The 18,283-nt window shown below is 60.3% G+C and overlaps 5 protein-coding genes and 1 non-coding gene across 6 annotated transcripts; 3 read left to right on the forward strand and 3 right to left on the reverse strand.

The window, feature by feature from the left end:
* The first annotated feature begins 392 nt into the window (after positions 1-392).
* Positions 393-490, forward strand: VTJ83DRAFT_t39. Its single transcript has one exon. It is a non-coding gene; the product is annotated as a tRNA-Ile (tRNA).
* A 1,370-nt stretch (positions 491-1,860) lies between these two features.
* VTJ83DRAFT_2778 (uncharacterized protein) lies at positions 1,861-3,297 on the forward strand (the record flags this gene model as incomplete). Its single annotated transcript, XM_071009085.1, has 1 exon — positions 1,861-3,297. The coding sequence occupies one exon, from the start codon at positions 1,861-1,863 to the stop codon at positions 3,295-3,297; it is 1,437 nt and encodes a 478-aa protein (XP_070869318.1).
* A 245-nt stretch (positions 3,298-3,542) lies between these two features.
* VTJ83DRAFT_2779 (uncharacterized protein) lies at positions 3,543-4,874 on the reverse strand (the record flags this gene model as incomplete). The annotated part of the gene is made up of 2 exons (XM_071009086.1): positions 3,543-3,750; positions 3,847-4,874. The coding sequence occupies 2 exons, from the start codon at positions 4,872-4,874 to the stop codon at positions 3,543-3,545; spliced, it is 1,236 nt and encodes a 411-aa protein (XP_070869319.1).
* A 2,159-nt stretch (positions 4,875-7,033) lies between these two features.
* Positions 7,034-8,245, forward strand: VTJ83DRAFT_2780 (uncharacterized protein; the record flags this gene model as incomplete). The annotated part of the gene is made up of 2 exons (XM_071009088.1): positions 7,034-7,297; positions 7,379-8,245. 2 exons carry the CDS (start codon positions 7,034-7,036, stop codon positions 8,243-8,245), a joined length of 1,131 nt encoding a protein of 376 aa, XP_070869320.1.
* Positions 8,246-11,187: 2,942 nt separating this feature from the next.
* Positions 11,188-12,180, reverse strand: VTJ83DRAFT_2781 (uncharacterized protein; the record flags this gene model as incomplete). The annotated part of the gene is made up of 3 exons (XM_071009089.1): positions 11,188-11,504; positions 11,563-11,799; positions 11,865-12,180. The coding sequence occupies 3 exons, from the start codon at positions 12,178-12,180 to the stop codon at positions 11,188-11,190; spliced, it is 870 nt and encodes a 289-aa protein (XP_070869321.1).
* Positions 12,181-13,722: 1,542 nt separating this feature from the next.
* Positions 13,723-16,648, reverse strand: VTJ83DRAFT_2782 (uncharacterized protein; the record flags this gene model as incomplete). The annotated part of the gene is made up of 3 exons (XM_071009090.1): positions 13,723-16,011; positions 16,097-16,447; positions 16,520-16,648. 3 exons carry the CDS (start codon positions 16,646-16,648, stop codon positions 13,723-13,725), a joined length of 2,769 nt encoding a protein of 922 aa, XP_070869322.1.
* Positions 16,649-18,283: the final 1,635 nt, after the last annotated feature.

The following is an 18,283-nucleotide window of genomic DNA, read 5'->3' on the forward strand; positions in this document are numbered from 1 at the left end:
TCTCTCCTGCCTCCTTTCCTTTTGCTCTCTGTGTTGTCCACCGGGCCCCGCTGGAAGGGGGTTGGTGTGGATTGTGTGGATTCTTGGGGTATGGATAGGGTTTTGTAAGCATGAGCGTTGTAGATTCTCCCAGCCTTTGCACTTTAGTATTGTTTATTGTTGATATAGCCTTCCCTTCGCCGCGCTGGGTTCTGGGAATGGGGTGTGATTAATACATGACATGGGACGTCCTCGCAGGCAAGTCCTCTTGTACGCACGCCTGTCACATCACAACATTCATCACCAGGGGATCATTGCGGGGGGAACGGGGACAAGGTTGTTCTCGTTCTGGGTCCTCTGCAATGAGTCGATGGGGTCGGATTCCGATCTGCGGATAACAGACACTTCGAAAAGCCCGGTTAGCTCAGCTGGTTAGAGCGTCGTACTAATATATCCTCTCGGGATATATCAAGTAATGCGAAGGTCAACAGTTCAATCCTGTTACTGGGCATTTCCTTTTGGCGCTTTTTTTTTTTTTTTTTCGTTTTGCCCCTACGTCCCATGGTTGTCGGTCGTCCGTCGTCAGTCTCCGTCTGCTGGCATCCACCGTCGGGGTCGGGGGTGGGATGTCGATTCCGGGGGCATGCCGCCGCCTCTGGCGTATCGAGGGGTTTCCAGCTATCCTTCCGCGATGAAGCGACGAGGTTGATAACAGCGATGCTTTTGTACAGACATGGCGTTCCTGCGAGGCATTGCCGTTGTTTCCCTGTTGGTCTTGACATCGTTCTCATCATCGCGTAAAAGTCGGCACCCTTGGACGTACCGTCAGAAAACGCCGCCCCCCCACCACCAGAGCGGCGTGTTGGCGTGAACCCCTACGAGTCAGTCCGGACCTCAGGCCCCGTCACATCGTCCCGGCGGGCTCCAGGCCTACAGGATTTGTCGGGATCTGGATGAATCTCGTGCGGATATGAAGAAGAAACGAAAAGAAAAAAAAAACCCGTATCGTCACCTCCTGGTATATCCTGGTGGGGAGTTGGGAGTTGGATCGATCTCAACCCGTCTGTGACGTGCCTGACGGTGGGGGAGGGGAGGGCTGGTACCGGTACTACACGACATGTCGGCGCCGTTCCAATGTACTATACACAGTAAGTACTGCGTAGGTGAGCAGTTAGGTCCCTGACTCGACGATGCGTGGTGGCGATCGGCTTTTCTCTTTTCGTGGGATGGGGGGGAGGAGTTGTTTCTTCAACCGCTATGTTCGCCACATGAGATGTCCTGAAACAGGTGGTGGCGGGAGGGGAAACGAAGAGTTGAAGAATCCATCTTCAGATCTTGGACATGCGAGTGCGAGTGCGTGCGCGTCTTGGGTCCGGATCCCAGGGCTTGTCTCATCGTGGCGGCGGCGGCTTCGCTACGTTGAGGAGCTCTTTTTTTTTGTCATCGTCTCGTGTCTGATGCCTGCGTGTTCCTCGTGGTTCTCCCTGACGATGTGGTATGTTGTGCGGCGGTGGACTTTGTTGCGGGCGAGGGGAGGAGGCGGGTTTCTTGGAGGCGAGACGAGAGGATGGACGTCGTGGTTTTATCTCTCTTGCCTCCCCCCTCCCGCGCTTGTTGGTTTTCTGTTTTCTTTTTGATGGTAAGTTGGCTGGACCATTACTTCTTCTCGAGCCTTTTCGGGTACTTCATTACCCAAGGTAAGGTCTTACCTTCGCTGGGCCTGGTGGCTCTCTATTATACGCTGGATAATAGTTATCTCTCATTTGGCTTCGCGGCCGACAAGTCCTTCATTTTTGGTTTTGGTTTTTGATCTTAGTGGCTGCTGGCAGCCTCTCATCGCTATTATATGGTCCCTTTCTCCTACGCATAGACGCAAACGCCATGTCGTCTGTCTCCCGTCCGACGTCCCCTTCCCCCTGGGACCGGACCACCGCCGACCTGGCCGACCCGGACGACAAGACGGCCGTCCCGTCCGGCCCTGCCACCCGCCGCGGCACGCCGACGTCATCTCCCCGCCGTTCCATGGACCGTGGCTTTGGGAGCCACGTCGACGATCTCGAAAAGGCCCTGCCCCTCGACATGCCGCCGCTGGACCCGCCCGGCCCTCGAGAGGGCGACGGAGCCGGCGGCGACATGGACCTCGCAAACAAGCACCAAGAAGATGCCGCCACCCGCCCGCGCCTCCCGCTCCGCCATAGGCTTGCCCACTTCACCTGGGCGTGGTACACCCTCTCCATGTCCACGGGCGGGCTGGCCCTCCTCATCGCCGCGCAGCCGCACGCGTTCCCGGGGCTGCGGCACGTCGGCCTGGCCGTGCACGCCGCCAACTGCCTCGTCTTCGCGCTCATCACGGCCGCCCTGGCGGCGCGCTTCGCCCTGCACCGCGGCGCGCTGCGGGCCTCGGTGACGCACCCGCGCGAGGGGTGGTTCTTCCCGACCTCGCTCCTCGCCCTGGCCACCGTCGTGACGGGCACGTACCGGTACGGCGTGGCCGACCCGGCGGCGCAGCCGGGCCTCGTCGCCGCGCTGCGGGCCGCGTTTTGGGCCTACGTCGCCGCCGCGACGGCCGTCGCCGTCGGGCAGTACTCGCTCGTCTTCTCGGAGCGCCGCCGCTTCGCGCTGCCGACCATGATGCCCACCTGGATCCTCCCCGTCTTCCCCGTCATGCTGTCCGGCACCATGGCGACCGTGGTGGCCGGGCCGGCGGCGGCGACGGCGACGGCGGCGCCGGGCCAGTCGCCCGCGCACGCCGCCGCCATCGCCGCCGCGGGGCTGACCTGCCAGGGCCTCGGGGCGGCCGTGGCGCTCATCATGTACGCGCACATGGTCGGCAGGCTGATGCAGGCGGGCCTGCCCCACCGCGAGCACCGGACGGGCCTGTTCATGTGCGTCGGCCCGCCCGCCTTCACGGCGCTGGCGTTTGTGGGGCTGGCCAAGGCGGTGCCCGACATGCTCGACTCGGACACGGACGGGCTGCGCGACGCCGCCGTGCTCAGGACGATGGGCATGGTCGGCGCCGCGTTCCTGTGGGCGCTGAGCTTTTGGTGGTTCGGCATCGCGGCGCTGGCCGTGGCCAGGGCTCCGCCCCAGGACTTCCACCTGGGTTGGTGGGCCGTCGTGTTCCCCAACACGGGCTTCACGCTGGCCACCATCGCGCTCGGGGAGGCGTTTCAGAACGACGCGGTGCTGTGGTTCGCGTCGGCCATGTCCGCCGCGCTGGCGGCCGCCTATCTGTTCGTCTTGTATCATCACGTCCGGGCCGTCGTGGTTCAGGATATCATGTATCCGGGGCGGGACGAGGACGTGGAGGATCTCTGAGCCGGGGTAGATAGTTCGCGATGATGTACATAGCAACAAGCCTCAGCGAAACGTGTTGGGTTTTGATCACCAAGGCCGCGCGATGGGTCGCGGCGTGGCTTGCTCCAACCACGCGTCGCAAGGAGCGAGCGTAACATGACGCGGACACACGCAGGGGCAATCCGGAGGGCATGGGCATGGCAAGCATTTTCCGCTCGAAGCGTCGCTGTGGCACTCATCTTTCCCTACGCAACGTAAACCTCCTGTTACACATCGCTGTACGCAAACATCGCGGGCTCCTCGTCCTTCCAAACCAACCACGTCCACACGGCCGACGGGGTGTAGCTGGCGAGAGCCGAATAGGATCGCCCGTAGTCGGCTCTCTCGAACACGCCGCGCTCCATCTTGAGCCTGGCAACGTTCTCCGGGGTGGCCACGGCCAGAAACTGCTCTCGCCGGGGAGGATCCAGGGCTCTGCACGTCTCCGTTATTAGAGGATTGGCTCAGGGCACCGTCGCAGCGCCGAAAAAGGGGCGGGGGAGAGGGGAGGGGAGATCGTCAAGTACGTACAATGCATTCCCAAAAATGCCATGGCACAGACTCGGCTCCTTGGTGAGCAATCCGCGCTCCGCGATGCGGTCCCTGGCGCGAGCGACGGCGGCGTCGATGCGGTCGTGCAGCTCCGGGAAATGGGGCCGCAAGGCCAGCAGCGAGAGCACCACGCCCGGGGCGCCGTGGCAGAACTGCACGAGCTCCTTGCTGCCCCCCCGGCCGATGCCGCCCGCGGGCTCCTCCGCGCTGGGCCAGTTGCCGTCGATGCGCTGCACGTCCAGCAGGCGCTCGAGGATGGGCTGCGCCCGCGGGGCCAGCTCGGGCGAGGCGAGCACCAGCTGGGTCACGATGCCTGCGTCGCCGTGCACGGCGCCCAGGTACCGCGCGCCGTGCCACCTCCAGTGCGGGCCGCGGGAGAGGATGGCGTTGGACAGCTCGGCGATGGCAGGGTCGACGGCGTCGGCGTTGCCGCCGGCTTGCCTGACACGGGTGCGCACCAGCCGCAGGAGGTACAGCGCGCCGGCGCGGCCGTAGAGCATCTCGTCGGGGTAGTCGTCCCCGTTGCTGCCCCTGCTGCTGCTGCCGTTGTTGCTGCTGCCGTGGCCGTGGCCGCCGCCCCTGCTGTCATCCGGGCAGGCAAACAGGCCGAGCTGCTCGACGTAGTCGACGAGACGGCCGATGTCCTGAGGCTTGGCCGTGACGGCGGCGCGTAGCGCGGCGTAGGTGAGGGCTTCGTCTCCGAGGCCGCACCCGCGGGAGCCCAGGCGGAGGTTGTGGCCGCGCGAGCCCTCGGCCAGGTAGCGCAGAGCCCAGTCGGAAGCGGAGCGGCCGGCCACGACGAGGTCCGGGCGGCGGGAGGCTACGTGCAGGAGGAGATGGGCGACGGCGGTTGGGCCGCTCCAGAGCCCGTGTAGCTGATCATGAGAGTAGCGGCTGCGCGGGGGATAGTTGGTGACGATGTCCTCGATGGCGGCGGTGAGGTAGGTATCGGTGTTGCCGACGCTGGGAGGGCGTGGCGCGTCGGAAGGGAGGTGGCGCTGGGGCATAGTCTCTACACGCTAACAAGTGTTCGTTGGCTGCTGTGACGTAGTATCCAAGGCAAAAAAGGGCTCGGGGAGATTGCCGGCCACGGAATGGGCTGGCAAAGAGACGAGACGTGAGGATACAAGAGGATGAAGGATCAAGCGTCCTGCCCAAGGCAGCCCATGTCTTGTGTTCATGTCTCTAGCTGCGTCATGGTCTTTCCATCAGCCTCCATGTCATGTCATTGTCCTCTACCGGCCCATGTGGCTGTGCGGGGCATCGAGAGAGAGAGAAGAGAAGAGAGAGAGAGACCTGCAGGATCGACAGAGCCCGAAGCGACAACGCACATCAGGTATTACCTTGGCCCACGTACATACTGCGTCCATACGACGAGGTATAGTACAGTACAGCTACAGTACATCTACGGTAACAAATACGGTGGGAACAGGCCCGGCGTTGACGTTACACGACCGAGGGGGTTCGCTCACCGCGGCGAGGTTCACTTATTAGCTACTGCGTATACTACATATAGACGCGTTGTGGCATGATGGGGCTCGCTGCTCCTTGTGCATACGCAGTACACACATAACGTACCTTGTCAAGTCAAGTGTCTACATAATAATACCCCTAAACAGACCAGGCCCAGGCAACGTGCTGCGTAGGCACCCCCAGCTGGGAGGTCCGAGAACCTGGAAGAAATGCCATGGAACTGCTGCGTACCTATGTCCATGTCTTTAGTTCTTCCATTCAGCTCTGGCCCGTCCCTGTGTGTCCTGACGTGTTCCCGACATGATGCCAAGGGCTGATGATGCCAGACAACCCACCCAACTCAACCCCATCCACAGATACCTACCTAGGTAGGTACGCGTACGGCAAGACAATTCCCGATATGCACCACGGGCGACAAGAAGATATACCGTATCCATGGCATAACTACGTACAAATCGACGATCGGTGTACCCTTTCGAGGCCCATGAATGACATCATGAGATGGGGAGAACCTGCTGTGAAGTTACTAATTATCAGTTACTGCGTATAAGACCAGCCAGACGGCCAGGTGACCTAACCCGAACCCTGACAATGCAAGGGGTCCTGGCGTGGCGCAACGGCGGGCGGCCCGAAGAGGGTTGTTGTTAGCCCCTTGTTTGTTTTCTTTACCCCCTGTCTCGCCAAAACGGCGGCTTAGCCGCATCGGGTCACGGTCCCGAGGAACAAACCTCCGGTCGTCTCCATCTCCCCTCTTCCATCACTTCCCCCCCTTCCCCGAGTTCCATGAACTCCGCTGTGATGACCTTCGCCCCATGTTCTCCGCATCCCCCGCCGCCAAGCTCACCAACGAGATAAGGTCCAGGAATCCATGAACTCTGGAGGCGATGGGAACGAATGAAGCATTGACGCTTGGGCACTTGCCCTCGCCCTCGTCCTCGCCCTCCCCTTTCTCGCTTCTCTCACACCTCATCGCAAAGGGACTCAACACAAAGCACGGCTCGTTCGAGACTCGCTGCATCGGAACTGTCACCACCGCCGGTTATTCTCCTCCCCCGCTGCGTAGAGCCCTTCCGCCGTGCGTCTCGCCTCTGCAAGACGGACCATCTTTGCTGCGCAGGGTCAGCCGCCGGAGCGCTGGCGGCGACGGCTCCCTGCTGCGTATGTACGCAGTAGTGTGAACTTTGTACATACTGTAACTAGTTCGTTAGCGTAAACTAAACAAAGCATGGAAGCATCAATGCCCCTGCCAAGTCGCCCGGCCCGGAAAAATACCTTTTAACCGCCGCCCATCCCGTGGCTCTCGAAGACGCCCCGAAGCCTTGGCCTTGCCCTGCTGCCGGCTGAATTAATCACCACCACACCACCCCGGCGATCGTGCCCTCGACGTGCGGTTAGCGCCCGCAGGGCCGAAATGAGGTCCTCTCATGCTCGCCTCCCCCGCTGACTCCGGGAACCCGGTCCACGGCCCGCCCGATGCGCCCTCTCCTCGCATTCCGCCCAGGCCAGGTCGCATCGGAGGGACACGACGATGGCAGGGTAGAGCCAGAAGCGCTCGCCATGACAAAAGATCGACGGGCATAAATATAACGGCCTCGTGCCCTCCCTCCCTGGAAGAACCCCAGCGGTACTGCCCTTCCCTTCCCACCCCCCTCCAGGCACCACCTCCAACAGTCGACTTGTATCTGCCGTCAAGATGCATCTCGCTTCGTCGCTCTTTCTGCTTGCCTCCCTCCCCTTCGGCTTCGCTGCCGGCAAGGGCAAGGGCAAGGGTAAGGACAACACCTCGGTCGGCCTCGACGTCCTCGCCAGGAAGGCTGGCCTCAAGTACTTCGGCGCCGCCACCGACTCGCCCGGCCAGCGCGAGCGGGCCGGCCACGAGGCGGCCTATGCCCAGTACGACCAGATCATGTGGGACTCGACCGAGTTCAGCTCGACCACGCCCACCAACGGCCAGAAGGTGAGTGCTTTTTTTTCCCTCCCGTTCCTTACGTCACCTCCGTTCCATCGTTCGTCCATGCTGAACTGACCCGTTACGCAGTGGCTTTTCGTTGAGCCCCAGCGTGGCGTCTTCAACTTCACCGAGGGCGATATCGTCGCCTCCAAGGCCCGCGCCCACGGCAAGTCGCTGCGCTGCCACGCCCTCGTCTGGCACAGCCAGCTCGCCCCCTGGGTGGAGGAGACCGAGTGGACCCCCGAGGAGCTTCGCAAGGTCATCGTCGACCACATCACCGCCGTCGCCGGCCACTACAAGGGCCAGTGCTACGCCTGGGACGTTGTGAACGAGGCGCTCGAGGAGGACGGCTCGTACCGCCAGTCCGTCTTCTACAAGGTGCTCGGCGAGGAGTACATCAAGCTCGCCTTCGAGACGACCGCCAAGGTCGACCCCACGGCCAAGCTGTACTACAACGACTACAACCTCGAGTGGCCCTCGGCCAAGACGGAGGGCGCTCAGCGCATCGTCAAGATGCTCAAGGACGCCAAGATCCCCATCCACGGCGTCGGCCTGCAGGCCCATCTCATCGCCGAGCAGCCCCCCACCATCGACCAGCACATCGCCGCCATCCGCGGCTTCACCAAGCTCGGCGTCGAGGTCGCCCTCACCGAGCTCGACATCCGCCTGACCATGCCCGCCACCCCGGAGAACCTGGCCCAGCAGAAGGAGGCTTACAAGAACGCCGTCGGCGCCTGCGTCCAGGTCTGCGGCTGCATCGGCGTGACCATCTGGGACTTTTACGACCCCTTCAGCTGGGTCCCTTACGTCTTCACCAGCGAGGGCGCCGCGCTGCCGTGGGCCGACGACTTCAGCAAGAAGCCCGCCTACGACGGCATCGTCGAGGCTCTTACCAACAAGACGCGCCGCTCCAAGCGCCGCAGCATCTCGAGCCGTCGCGCCAACCTGGCTTAAAGGAGCCTGGTGAGGAAGAGGGGGTGGTAATAACGCAGAAAGGATGTGTTTCTTGTATATAGCTTTTCGGTGAATTCAACCTGACGTCGGTTCCCGTTTGCCTCGGGGACACCCAATTGTCCCAGTCTATTCATGCGCAGTGCCAAGTTTGTTGCACATGCTTGTATGCCAATGATCCCCCTTCACTTGTCTTTCTCAGAGTAATAGAAGGCCTCTTAAAGTGCACACCAATCAAACTCGCCTGCATTGCATAATTAGAATGATATCCATGGCAGGGATTCAATAGTCAATTCAACAACCATCTGAGCTGCAAAGCCCTTAACAGAAGCCTGTCAAAGGGGGAGGTGTCTTGTCTCTAGCTTCCAACGGAAACCGGAAATTGTAAACTAGCAATCGTCCACGGCGCCCGGCCAGGGCGCCGTCGTGATAATAGACAAAGCCCGTACAGAAGTGACAGCTCTGCAGGTGGGTGACCCCGTCGGCGAAGCAGGTCAGGGAGCCGTTACCATTGCGCTGCTAAGGCCGGCAATGCTACATGAAGAGTAGGGGGGATCGCCCGTTGATCCAACGTTTCACCCTTAAAATAAACAAATCTAGAACTCGAATGCGATGTACTATATATAATTCAGCTTTGGGCGCGGCTCCTCTCATATTTTAACATAATTCCCTGACACACACGCTTGACACCGCATGGAAGACAGAGGACAAGCGCGTGATGAGGATGGTCTGCATGATCAGCGAGCACGAAAGAAGAAGAAAAGACCTGCAATGGTTGCCTCAAGCATAACAGGACATGGTCGTCCGGAGGTGTGTCGCATCGAATGAATATCACTGAGCAACGTCTCCCGCCCTACAAGACATTCCGGTAGTTCACCGGGTAATAGTTCGTTATAGGTCCTAGGTGGAGGTCATTTCGGTCATATCCACTGTCAACGTGCAGCCCGGAGTACTTCGTGCTATTGGCTGTACTAGGGCCTGGTGGTGTTCTGGCTGAGGTGCCACCAGGAGGTACGAAGCGAAGCGTATTCCTTCGCTTCGCTCATTACCTCCGCTACCGCCACGTTGCCCTACTGGCTTGCGTCGACAGTGGTGTTGCTGAGATACATCGGGAGGCGACTGAAGAGGGTTGGTAGGTAAGGAGAGAAACGTCAGTACTAAGACCGCCGCCAAGGCCTTGCCAATCCTACCACCAAATACTGGCAAGACGACTACCTCCTTAACTCTATTACGCGCAACTGACGAAATTAATTAAATCCAACGATGAGCGAGATTTTGACGATAAATTCGAAGTTATTTTCGAGTTTCAAGAGTATTTCAGCGCGATAACCAGGGGGCTGCGCCCCCCGGGACCCCCCCTCTGCCTACGGCGCGCCGCCCCACACCTGCACCCGCCCCCCGACGGCGACCCATGCAAAACCCGTCAGCCACACCACGACCTACACAGCCACAAACTTTCAATCGCCTACAGCAGCCGAAAAAGATATAGAAGCACCTAAAAGTTACTCGAGATTTAGCACTTTTAGAATGCGATCCCTCGTTCCAAAAAGCCGCTTAAGTTCAGAAAAACCTCCTGCAATGTGCAGTATTCGCACTATGTCCTTTTCGCCCGATTGGAAGGTGCGTGGATCCACCTCAGCCACAAAACGTGGTCGATATCCAATCATAGCACGAGAAATTCGTGTGGGCATGGCTAGTAATAGAAGCAAAGCGTTGCTTCCCTCTCTTTTCTGAATTCAATTAAAAATTGAATTTCCAGAAAATCGAAGCGAAGCATACGCTTCGCTTCGATAATCATCATAGTGACGGCTCGTGGCTATGACCGCGTTGCCTCTCGGACAAAGCGAAAGTACCTATTTCGGTGAACTGTAATTACCACCACCGTTCACTTCTTCTTAACGCTGGCATGGATTGAACTCAACGATCGACCCTCGTGTCTCTCATTACCCCCGTTTCTTTCTTGTAAAATGCAGCCAGTTCCATTCACCCATCCACCAAACCTACGAAACTCCTGTCGAATCCTTTGAGCCCGCCTGGACTAAGGCGTCTCGTTTGCGGCACTTCGCTCGTCGCTTTCCCAACCCCCGCCTCAGCCGTTTCCACATTGTTAAACCCAGTTGCAGCCACTACACTTGTCGCTCAACTCCGTCGTGTCCTTTTCCCCTGACCCGCAACGACAATCGGGCGCCACATCGCATGGCTGAAACGAGGATATCTCACATCCGCAAGCCCACCTCGTGATCTTCCAGGTGCACTTGGCCATTGCTGGAATTGTAATAAGCGACGACGACAAGATCTGGCGTGTTGTGAAGAGGGTGACAAGATGGTCGGAAACTAGCTTGCTTGATGAAGAGTGGAGGTTGTCAGTATTATACACGGAATGTTTCCACCTATGTTCTAGAAATATGCTATCAGCAAGCGGGACTTCTTATATATATACTACCTCCTGAAGGGCCGGGCTGCGCAAAGTCGCGGCATGGTGTTCTGGTAGCATGGCAGCCTTCACTTCGCGGCCCTAGAACCCTTTAGATCTCCTCCTGGAATGTCATCTCAACTTGCTTCCTGCAAGCACAAGGAAGTTCTGATGTTGCACAGACCCTCGGTGGCCATAGAAACAGTGCAGCACAACTCCAGCACGAAAGCACCATGTAATCTCCATCCGAAGATGCTTTACCAAGGAATGAATTATTAATTATCCATCATTTCCGGCCCACGAGCCTATGCCATCTTCAAACCCTGCAAAGTCGGACAGACAGCAGCAACAATGGCAACACACCCAGAACCAAGAGACCAGGTCCAAGACAGGTTTACTAACTCTAACATCCCCAGGATGTCACTTATTAAAGTACAAAACTTCTAGAATCAGACGTCTTTGCCTTCCCCTCGTGTTCACTCGCTCACTAGCTCCCGCCTTGCAAACTCATCAATTCTACCGTTGATGTTCCCTAGAGGATGTGGAGAAGACCGAGCAGACCCTTCGCCTTCTTGGCTGTCTTGTGAATCTGGTTGGTGTTGCCGAGGATCTTCTTGAGAAGCTTGCCAAGGTCAAGGCCCACGACGCTAAGGTCGAGGTCGAGATCGAGATCGAGATCGAGGTCAAGGTCCAGGTCCAGGTCCAGGTCAAGGTCGAGATCAAGGCCGAGGTTCAGGGAGCCAAGGAGGCCAGAGACGAGGTCGAGAACCGGAGCGCAAACACCGAGAACCAGGTTGAGGACGGCCCTGAGCTCGACGTCGAGGTCGAGGCCGAGCTTTACGTCCAGGTCTGATGATTCTATTAGCGGCCGTTGCATGATGATGGCACTGGTGTCATGGCTACTCACCCAGGTCCAGGTCAACCAGGCCCCGGAGGGTGACATCGACATCTGCGACAAGCTTCTTCACGCGGACGACGAGGTCGAGCAGCAGGTCGAGATCAGCCTTGGCGAGAACGTCGGCATCGACAACCAGACCGTCCAGGGCCGGAACGGCATTCCTCAGCGTCCCGAGTTCGATCTTGAGGTCGGCGATGATCTTGGCAAGAACGCTGACGTCAACGTCGGCCTTGGCCTTCACCTTGGCTGAAGAGAACACGTCAGTGCTTAATTATCCCCAAGTACCTAGATTTCACGGCCCAGGGACTTACCAATGATGTCGAGGATCAGGTCGAGATCAGCCTTGACCTTGGCCTCAACGTTGAGGACCGCGTTGATGGCGGTGTGGATGATGACGAGCACTTCATCCTTGGGCTTGTGGTGGCACTTCTTGCGCTGGCAACGCGGGGGCGAGGGAGCGCACTTGCCAGCCTTGCAAGGGCGCGGGACGCCGGGGACAGGAACCGTGTTGCTGCCAACACCGGGATCACGGGCCACGACAGCGGAACGGGCATCGACGGCCAAAGCGGCCGGGGCGGCCATGACAGAGCCAAAGGCAAAGGCGGCGAGAGCAGTGAGGAGCTTCATGGTTGGAAGTTGGCTGTAGCAGGGGATTGAATCCGCAAGGGAGCGACTTGATCCGTAGATTAGGTATTAGAAGTAACTATTCGAGGGGTAGGCAATGAAGGAGAGGCTGCGAAGGTGCTGAAGCTGTGGAGAGTGGTGAGAAAGAGTTGTCCGATCGAGGAGAGAAACGTCGTCGATTATATGCCATTTTCCTTGGTGTTGCTGCCCTCCCAGCTCTTGTCTGCTTTCCCCCTGACGGTGAACATCCTCTCCCCCTTCGCCCAACACTTACATCGCTCCCTGCGTTTTCAGGAGTCTGTCTCCCTGTGATCGCCGAGGATGTCATCTCTGTCCTGGGTAGGTAAGCAAGGTTCGCCGGCCCTTGGCGAGAACGCCCACCCTCACATGATGTGATTCCCTCGCAGGGCGCGTTGGTTCAGGAGGATCTTCTTTCGCGGTCCTATTCTGGGGGAGAACAGCCCTCCCTGGCTCAGCTTCTTGCCCCCCCCCTACACCATGGCTCCCAATCCTTGTGTACCACAACACCTATTGAGGAGGAATCCAAATGCAAGGGACGCGGGGGGGATACATGCAGCAGAGAGTTGATTACGATCGGGAGCAGCACCTGCATAGTCACCATAACACAAATACTGTGTAGAGCATTTTGATAGACGCCTCCCCAGCTCTTACACAGTACGATGCTAGTTTGGATGCAAGGGCAGTGCGTGCGGCTGATCCGGCGCCCTGCTGAGCTCAACAGTTGTGATGCGTGATGCAAAAGCACCAATACGAGGCGACGGCAGCCCCAAGACTTTGGAAAGGCATGGCAGCAACCTCTGTCGGTCGTCACGTCGATCCGTAGCAGTCACGCAGAAGAACAAACACAACCCCTGAGAGCTGGGCCTGTGGAAAGAGCAAGAACAGCATGATCACGGCCAACGTTTCGATGTTTGGAGAGGAATCCTTGCCCGGCCAAGAAAGCCCCATCCGAGGCCGTTGTCGCTGATGCACCGGCTGAGAACGAAGTCGCACGCATGCTATAGTTACTCTATAGGAAACAAAACTTCCAGAGAGATGGTCACAGACGTGGTGTGCAAATCGTGAAGCCTATAGCAGGTGATCCACACAAGGGCGACATCAGCTCTGTACTATACGCAGGGCTTGAAAACAGCTTCAGCTGAGCGGGTGCATGCTGCTCAGCTCCCGGGGGCCAACGTTTCAAAAAGTCCCTGGGGCGGAAATCCCAACGCCATTCAACCTCCGCCTACCGGATGATCCGCCTCCAAAGCGCCGACAGATCCCTGACGCCGCTGTGTCAGAACCTGCACGGCGCAAGCCACCAAGGATTCGGACGCGCTCCCCCGCGAGGCAAGTATACACAGTACATCAGTTCGGTCTTGGACAAGGTCATGCATCGCCCAAGACATGCACCAGGGACAACCAACAGGTCGCGGTGTCAAAGACAAGGAAATCAACGATGGCTACATTTGAACATGGATCTGATGTACACAATAAACTAGAAACCCCTAACGAGCGCTTGCCACCCCACCTTGGGCTCTCTCTCTACCTATCCTCCGTGGGGATGCGGATCGCCGACCTCTTCTGAACGCCCTCGGCCGCCGTCACCTCGTCGCGGCACCTCTCCTTCCACCTCCGGAGCTTCGCGCTGCCGCCGCTCAGGTACCGGATGTTGAACTCGACCGACTGGGCCTCATCGTAATCCTCCTTGTTCTCGGGGTTGCCAAAGATCCTGAGCGCCTTGACGACCAGCCTGTACTTGCCGGCCGGGGCGAACTCGCCGTGCTCGAGCTTGCCGTCCCAGATGAAGGCGGACGGGCCGCGTGGGTTCCACATGGCCGGGAAGCCCTCGGCGAGGCCGATCGTGTTGAGGCCGAAGGGGTTCGACACGCGGGCGATGCCGTCGGCGGTATTGCCGACCGGCACGACGTAGGCGCGGATCTGGGCGGAGCCCATGGTCAGCTGGACGTTGAGGCGCGGCATCTCGGTGCGGTTGCGGTACGAGGTGTCGTTGGAGAACCCGGCGGGGGGCAGGACGAAGGTGGTGTTGGGCGGGACGGGGAGCTCGGCGCCCGTCTTGGAGCTGCGCACGTAGGTGCGGGCGGGGTCGAGGACCTTGGCGGAGCGCATGTTGCCGACGACGCCGAGGTACGGGAGCGAGAGGTTGGAGCCGTCGGTGCCGTTGATGGTGACGTAGCCCGAGTAGACGGGGAGCAGCTTGGCGTCGAGGGCCGGAGGCTGCACGCGGACCGAGACGATCTTGCGGTGGCCGGGGGGCAGCGTGAACCTGTCGCCGGTGGCGAAGGTGAGCGAGGCGTACTCCTGGGTCAGGATGCCGGGGAAGGGGACGGGAGTGGTGAAGGAGGGGTCGAGGAACGTGTAGGCGGTGGCGGCGCCGTGGTGGCCCAGAGAGTAGGTGACCTCGGTCTTGCCCGTGTTGTGGACGGTGAAGTTCTGGACCGGGGCGAAGTGCTCGGTGTCGTTGAAGGAGAGGCTCGAGACGCTCAGAAGGGTGGTCGAGTGAGCGGCATCCCAGGCCTGGATGAGACCGGCGCCCTGCTGCGGGACCGGGGCCAGGAAGGGAGCCGACTGGCCGCTGAAGCGGAACAGGTTGGGCTTGGAGGTGGCCGACAGGAGGTTCTCAATGGTCTTGGGGTCCTTGGTGCCGCGGACGTTCATGATCAGGGCGTAGACGCCGGCCGCGAGGGGGCAGGCCATGGACGTGCCGGACAGCACGCCGTACGAGCCCAGGGCGCGGGGGTAGGTCGACAGAATCAGACCGCCGGGCGTGGCGATCTGGGGCTTGACCTCGACCTCGTAGGTGGGGCCCCAGCTGGTGAAGTCGCTCAGGAAGCCGCCCGAGACGGTGTTCTCGGCGTAGATGAGGAACTTGCCAGCGCGCGACGGGTCGGTCATGGTGACGACAACCTGGCGGCCGGCCTCAAGCTCGCGGACCCAGGCCTCGCCCTGGTCAGCGGTGACCATGGCGACGGCCGTGACGCCCTCAACGCCGGTGGCGGAGACGATGACGGTGCCGGGCTGGTTGTTGTAGAAGACGATGTGCTTGGCGCCCTTGGCGGCGGCGTTGGTCGCCTTCTGCACGAAGGTGCAGGTGCCGCGGCGGATCAGCACGATGTAGCCCGAGAGATCAGGGGTGTCCTCCGGGTAAGGATCGCAGCCGTGCGCGGGGTCGGTCGTGTCGTGGCTGACGATCCAGAGGGGCTTGGTGACCTCGCCCCAGGCGCTCGGGTCGCCCGCGGTGAAGCCAAAGTCGCTGCCGGGCTTGTTGTCGACGGAGAAGGAGGCGTTGGCAAGCAGGGTCGGGGTCATCCAGTTGTCGATGGACGCGATGGCGGTAACCTTGCGGCCGTTGGCGGCGGTCGAGGCGTAGAAGATGCCGGCGGAGCCGTCGTTACCGGCGGACACGACGCAGGGAACGCCGTTCTCGACGATGCGCGTCACGACGGCGGCCCAGGGGTCCTCGGCCCAGCCCGAAGGGCCGCCGATGGACGCGGTGATGATGTCACTGCCCGCCTCGTAGGCCATGTTGTAGGCGGCAATCAGGACGTCGTTCGGGGTATCGCCTTCGCAGCCGAAGACGCGGTACGCGCCAAGCTCGACGCCCTGGGCGGCGCCGATGATGCCGTAGGGGTTGTTGTCCTGGGCCGCGATGGTACCAGCGACGTGGGTGCCGTGACCTTGGCAGTCCATGGGGTCTCCATCGGGCCGGGGGGTGTTGGAGCCGTCGAAATTGTCGCCCACCAGGTCAGCGCCGTACGAGACCAGGCAGCCAGGGCCGAAGCAGCCGCCCATCGCAGGGTGCAGGTAGTCGATCTGGGATTGTCAGCGGGGGCGGACGCGACGCCGGGGGAGGGAGGGAAAGGGAGGGAGAGAGAGGGCCAAAGATTCCAGGACGTACACCGGTGTCGATCACGGCGATCTTGATACCCTTGCCGGTGATGCCATTGTCGCGGAACTTGTTGACCTGGGTCATCAGGTGGGTCGAGAAGGTGTCGTTGCCCCCGGCGGCGCGCTTGGACACGATGGCCTCGACAGCGGAGCCCGTGGAATGCACCGTGTGGTGCGGGACGGCATACTTCCGGACCGGGAAGACGCGCTTCACCTTGGGCATTTCAGCCACCTTGGCAGCCACGGACTCGGCATGCTCGAGGTTGTTGACTTGGATGGACGCGCCCTTGAACAGCTTGAAGCGGAGGTCCCTGCGCAGCGACGCCTCGCCGCCGAGCTTGTCGATGAGGGCATCGGTGTCCTGAACCAAGCGTTAGCATGAGAGGAGGTGGGGGGAGAGGGTCGCTGAGCAGGCAGGCCGGAGGTCACCCACCTGGTCAACCTCGTACTCGACGATGTAGGCGCCGGGGACGATGGCGGGCGGGTCCGTGACGCCGTCGGTGACGGAGTTCGCGATGGCCCTTCCGGCCAGGAGCGCGAGGGCCGCGCCGTACCAGAGCATGGTGAGGGCGAACGGATGAGGTGGTGATCAAAGAGTGGACGGGTCGCGAGAGACACAGCAGCCCTGGCCAAGAAGCAGTTCCGCCATGCCGGGCGGGATGTCGGCCATGTTATATAGGTTACGACGCGGCCGGAGCCGGACATCCATGTGTCACCCACCCCTTGCACGACCGGAACCAGCTCGGTTGCGTCCGCATTTACCCAAAGGCTTATCGCTGGCGGTGCCGGCGGGCCCCATTAGGCATGCGTTCGAAGACAGACTGCCGTGGGTGTTTCGCACGTGGAGGGCAGCTCGGGCCTGTCGTGACCATGGAACGCAGCTGCAGGAGGCCCCCTACCCTTGCCAGGGCCGTTTAATTTGGGTATCCGTTACTCCGTCCTGGGTGTGGAACATGTCTCAAAGCAGCCGCCGTTGGATGCGGAAAAGCACAACGTGCCACGGGCTGAGCTGCAGAGCCAACGGCCTGCCTGTCTGGGTAGGGCGCCCGCTGGGCCTGGATGATCTCAAATTAGGCTGAGCTTGGCAGATCCAGCGTCCCTCGGGAACCAGCCCTTGCGGGTCAGGCATCGCGGGGGCCCTGGGAGGCACGGAGAGCAATATTAACTAGGTACGCTGCGGCTCCTCCTCCCCAGGTGGCTTGACACCACCACCTATGTACATAGTCTTCAGGGCGAAGGACCATGACGATAACGGCAACTGAGCAGCGCCGACGACCTGACCCCTGTCGCGGGTGTGGATGCTTGAGATCGTGAGAAGGACGGGGGGCCTGGTCGGCGTTGAATCAGGGGCCAAGTCTCCTGCCAAGTCCGGTGTAGAAAGGAGCCACCGACGGCCGTATAGCCCCCGAGCGCATGCCGAGGGAGTCGATCACAAGCTGTCGAGTGAGACCCAACGATCTGACCTGCATTACCTGTCAACGCACAAGGCGCTTTGCTCGTGTTCGGTGCTGGCGCATTGAAGATCGACCATGCCGATGGCTGGATGGGCGGCTGCTGTTCCTGCAGAACAATGCTACTATACTCTGTTGCGCCGAGGTCCCCATTCCGGCCGATGGATGCGAGACCCTGTTGCTGTCAAAGGCCGCCAGCACGACGTCAACCGCCGTCAAAAGGCAAGTCGGCGACGGCTGCTCTGGCGATGGACTGAGGGCATATGGGGGCTCAACGCCAAAGCTCCTCTCGGAGTCGCGGTCATGCGCACCTCCTTGGCCCGGCAGCGTGGGATGAGGTAGTTTACTTCACTGCGTGCCCAGATAACTATGGCCGATGGGGGCCATGCAGTGCCGCGGATTCGTCTTATGTGATGTCACACGGCAAGCGGGTGAGCACACACGGCGGTGCCCGGCGTGACGCCCGGCAGAGGAAGCGGCTGTGTGCCGAAGAGGATGCGGATGTGCCGACCAAGGAGGGATTGTCATTTGCTGGCGGGCGCGAATAGATTGGCAAATATCGCGGCGCCGGGGCCGGGGGGGCGGCTCGGACGGCCTTGTGCAGATACCACATCGCCGGTTGGTGCTCAAATTGTTAGCGCTCTTTTGAGCCGCTTATTGCGCATGTATAAGCTGCATCTGCATCTTTACGAAATCGTTGCAACCATCCATATTCGGTATGCCGGTAGCAGAACCGTGAGATCCTG

The sequence above is a fragment of the Remersonia thermophila genome, chromosome 2, assembly GCF_042764415.1.
Source record: "Remersonia thermophila strain ATCC 22073 chromosome 2, whole genome shotgun sequence".
NCBI classification, from domain to species: Eukaryota; Fungi; Ascomycota; class Sordariomycetes; order Sordariales; family Chaetomiaceae; genus Remersonia; species Remersonia thermophila.